Below are 4249 nucleotides of genomic sequence, written 5' to 3' on the forward strand. Positions count from 1 at the left end.
AAACTCAGCTGGGCAGCATGTTCCCAAGCTTTCAGCATGACCTTAAAGAAGTTGATTGATCATGGATACATGCCCCAGAACAAGCAGGGTGGGGCTCAGGGACTGGTTCCTGGTGCTTCAGGGAGGGGCTGGGTGTTCTGGAAAGCAGAGATGGAGTTGAGTTCTGGGAAATCAACCTGTCTGTCCACCCATCCAGTGTCCTCTGGCTTGATGTCCACAATCTCCCTGGCTCATCCCAGAGGCTCTCAGCTCTGGGCTGCCAGAGTGGTTATGTGCGTGTGGCTCTCGTGGACCAGAAGAATCGAGGTGAGGGTCAGGCCTAGGGTGGGAACAAGCCCAGAGATGGGAACAGGTCCCCGAGTCCCTGCTTTCCACACAGAGATCTTACAGACGTGGACAGTCCAGCAGGATGGGCCCATCTCCCGAGTGATCGTGTTTAGCCTGTGGGCGTCAGAGGGTGAGCTCTTTGCTCTAGACCTGGGGTCTGGAGAGTGGACTCTGCAGCTTCGGCTTTCCCCACCCTAAGACTCCAGACCAGACCTCTTGCTCCTCCTGGGGCTCCTCTCCAGCCCATAAGCTGTGCCACAGGTTGGCCTCAGATTATTTCTGTTATCCAACCTCTTTCTCCCCACTTTGGTCTAGCCTTCAACTTTTTCTCTACTTGCAATTTTCCCTTTGTGGTCTAGCCATCACTCCTCGTATTATCTTACACTAACTTCCCCCACCCCAGACTTCTCATTCCCTTTGGACTGACAACTGTCAATCATGGTCTCACCCTACCCCCAGGTGCTTTTCTTCCTATTCCTTGACCTTGGTTTGTCCTACACTGACACTCACCTTAACCCACCCCTCACCTTCTAAGCAAGGTCCCCTTCACCCTAATTAATTCTCACAGTGTGGTCTAACCTTAGACTTCAACTCTGATCTAACCTTTGTCTCTCCTGTTTTGTTCTACCTTCAGACTAACACCATCTAATGTCTGGCCACAGTCCTGTCCTAGTCTAACCTCTAACCCTCCCTTCTGAGGCACAATCTTTGGTCTTCATCCTGAGGTCTAGCCTGCTCCTTCACTGCAGAGGGGGAGGGGGTAAGGGAGATCCTGTCTCCATAGACCTGCCAACTCCTGTCTCTTCCATAGCAACCCAGGGCAGTCCCCAGCAGGGAGGATACAGTCTGCTTGTGGCCAGCATGCTGGAGCCAGCTGTGGTGTACTGGTGAGCATACTCGGGGCCCCTGGGCACAGTTTAACCTTGTGCCTGTGTGGTATGGTCTAACCTTTTCAACCCTTTGAGGTGGCTAGGGTCAAGAGAGACACTGTGATCAGGGAGGAGGTGGGAGCCCTCACATCTGGATCTTGTAGAGAATTGGTTAAGGGTGGGTATATCTTCCCCCCTTTAAAGACACCCAGACCCCTGACATGAGTGGACCAGGGATGCCAGCAGACACTGGCTTGGGAAAGCCTAGATGTGCAGAGGTTGGCAGTTTCTATAATATCACTGTTCCCACCATCTTGGATTTTTAAGGCACCACACATTGTACAGTTGTAATGCTAACGTAGGCAGTCAGCTTTATGTGTGTTGGGGATGGGGGTAAAATAAGATCTTAGGAAGTCAAAGCTGCCCTCCAGCTACGTGGCTAAGGCTGACCCTGAACTCTCATGGTGCTCCTGCCTCTGCCACCGTGTGCTGGAGGCCTGCACCACCACACCCACCTTATGAGGTGCTGGGTCAAACCCCGGGCTGCATTCATGCTACGCTATACCAATTTCACTATATCCTCGACCCCTACATCCCCTCCACCTCTTCCACTCCATGCACTCCCATCAGCTTCTATGAACTAGTTCCATCCAGCTCCGGCACACTTGTGCTCTGTAAAGTACCAAGTGCTTTGAAGTTCAGGGATCAGGGCACCTGTGTCTCCAAGAGCCACATTGTGGGTGTACACCTAGGAGCACAGTAGGCCATCCAAAAGGGGGTCTACAGGATGGGCACTTGAAGCCAGCTACTTTCAAAGGTACAAACATTAAAACCAAGGCACACAGCGTCAGGAGTGAGTCTGGACCTCAGGGGAAGCCAGTTGGGCATCACCTACAGTCTGGCACCAAAGATGGCGAGGTCCTGTCATCTGACCTTAACTTCCCCCCTGCATTTGGGACCCTCAGGGACCTTCTGAACAAGGGCCTGGATGACCAACTTCTCCTGCCTGGTAGTGACCAGTTTGACAGCGTCCTCTGTGGCCTGGTCACTGATGTGGACCTAGATGGACAACCAGAAGTCCTGCTGGCCACCTATGGACAGGTAGGTCTTGAAAGATGGGCCTATCACTCATATGTGTCCCTACAGTGACCCCCCCCAGCCGGCATGACCCTGGCCCCTCTCCCTACAGGAGCTGCTCTGCTACAAGTACTGTGGACCGCCGGAGGCCAGCAGAGGCTTCCGCCTGTTGTGGTGCAGGAGTTTTGCCAGCCCCCTGCTGGCCATGGCCCATGTGGACCTGACAGGAGACGGCCTGCGGGAACTGGCCGTGATATCCCTGAAAGGGGTGCACATCCTCCAGGTATCAGGCCTGCCGTGGCCGAGGCGGGAGCTGGCCGTGATATCCCTGAAAGGGGTGCACATCCTCCAGGTATCAGGCCTGCCGTGGCTGAGGCGGGAGCTGGCCGTGATATCCCTGAAAGGGGTGCACATCCTCCAGGTATCAGGCCTGCCGTGGCCGAGGCAGAAGCTGCTACTCACTGAGGGACCTTGCCAGGTTCAGTGGGAGGGAGATTGAGAACGGGGAAGGGGGCTGAGCCCAGGTCAGTTGCCCAGCTCCAGGCATGGTGTCTTGCCTTTAGGAAGGGGTAGCCTGGTCTTGGGAGGTCTCTGGCAGCCAAGAGAATGTCAGAGAGAGGGAGAGAGAGAGAGAGAGAGAGAGAGACAGACAGACAGACAGACAGACAGACAGACAGACAGACAGACACCAGGAAGGGTTTCCTGTGTCCTGCTCTCTTCTATCTTATTCTCTTGAGGCAGAGTCTCCTATCAAACCCCGAGCTAAACTGGCAGCTTATGAGCCCCCCAGAGGAGCATCTCTGAGATTGAACCTCAACTTGTGCTTTCCACTTCTGCCTGGTTCTTTCTCTGTTAACCTGTCGTTTGTTGCAGGATCTCACCTTTGGCCTCCCCGCTGTGATCTAACCTCAGCTTCTGTTTAACCCTGAGCCTCCAGCACCCTCTAATGTAGTCTATTTTTGAGCCATCTCTGCCTTTCCTCCAGTTACTTTCCTATTCTTTCCTTCCCTCTCCCTTTCCACTTATCTATGTGTCTGGTGCTTAGTATCAGACCCACGGTGTTATGTCCCCCAGCCCTTGGGTTTGCCAGGTAGAGTCACACTGTATAGCCAAGCTGTCCCAGAATTCGGTCCCTCTGCCTCAGCCACCCGAGCACCATGCCCAGCCCTTCTGCTGATCTCTAATCTCAGTTCTTTCTACTTAAGTCTAATTTGCCCCACAGGAAGTTGACCTAAAGCTGTATCCCCCACCCCAACCCCAAGTCTGGCCTCTGCTCCTACTTGGGAGACCAATTCTCATCCAACTCCCTGTGGTCTAGTCTCTGCCCAGAATGGTCTAACATGTGCCCCTCTCCTGTCACAGCTTACCTTCTTCTCTTGTCCCCACAGCACAGCCTGATCCAGGCCTCTGAGCTGGTCTTAACACGGCTTCGTCATCAAGTGGAACAGAGGAAACATCAGCAGGGCCTTGGGGACAGGGTGGGTCCCAGGCCTGAGGAGCCCCCAGCCTCCTGAGCACTCCCTCTTCTCAGGTGTGAGCACCTCATGACTATCATTATTGATGGGGAGGGATGCATCTCAGAAGAGGAGTGCTCCCCTTGGACTCCCCCGGAAGAGGGGTGCTGAGAGTCTCTGACCCACCCTGGTGTGCTGTGTGACCTTAGCTGATCACTCCTGTCTGAGCCATTTGAAAAGGGATGTTCTCAGCCAAGCCCTGCAATCCCATCAGGTGTTGGTCCCTGAGGACTATTTATATACACAGAGCAACAAAGCTGTCCTGGCTGTCTTTATTTCCTTTGTCTGGCAAGCATCTATCAAGTACTTACTGTGTGCCAGGTTCTACAATGCTCAGTTCGCTCCCAAAGAACTGAGGAGGAGGACTTTGCAGAGATTCCTAGGTTAGGAATCTAACATGCTGCCCAGCTGAGTTTTCTTTTTTCTTTTTCTTTTTCTTTTTTTTTGGAGAGGTCTTATGTA

General features: G+C 53.4%; 1 protein-coding gene across 1 annotated transcript in view; it reads left to right on the top strand.

Moving 5' to 3' along the window:
- The window catches only part of Kptn (kaptin, actin binding protein), an 8186-nt gene extending 4137 nt beyond the window's left edge, over positions 1 to 4049 (top strand). The window contains exons 6-11 of the mRNA XM_031385405.1: positions 91 to 306; positions 380 to 457; positions 1139 to 1214; positions 2162 to 2297; positions 2386 to 2556; positions 3662 to 4049. Coding sequence (XP_031241265.1) covers positions 91 to 306; positions 380 to 457; positions 1139 to 1214; positions 2162 to 2297; positions 2386 to 2556; positions 3662 to 3787 — 803 coding nt within the window. The 3' untranslated portion in view covers positions 3788 to 4049. The remainder of the gene's footprint in view (positions 1 to 90; positions 307 to 379; positions 458 to 1138; positions 1215 to 2161; positions 2298 to 2385; positions 2557 to 3661) is intronic.
- Positions 4050 to 4249: the final 200 nt, after the last annotated feature.

The sequence above is a fragment of the Mastomys coucha genome, unplaced genomic scaffold (genome assembly GCF_008632895.1).
Source record: "Mastomys coucha isolate ucsf_1 unplaced genomic scaffold, UCSF_Mcou_1 pScaffold21, whole genome shotgun sequence".
In the NCBI taxonomy this organism is placed as follows: domain Eukaryota; kingdom Metazoa; phylum Chordata; class Mammalia; order Rodentia; family Muridae; genus Mastomys; species Mastomys coucha.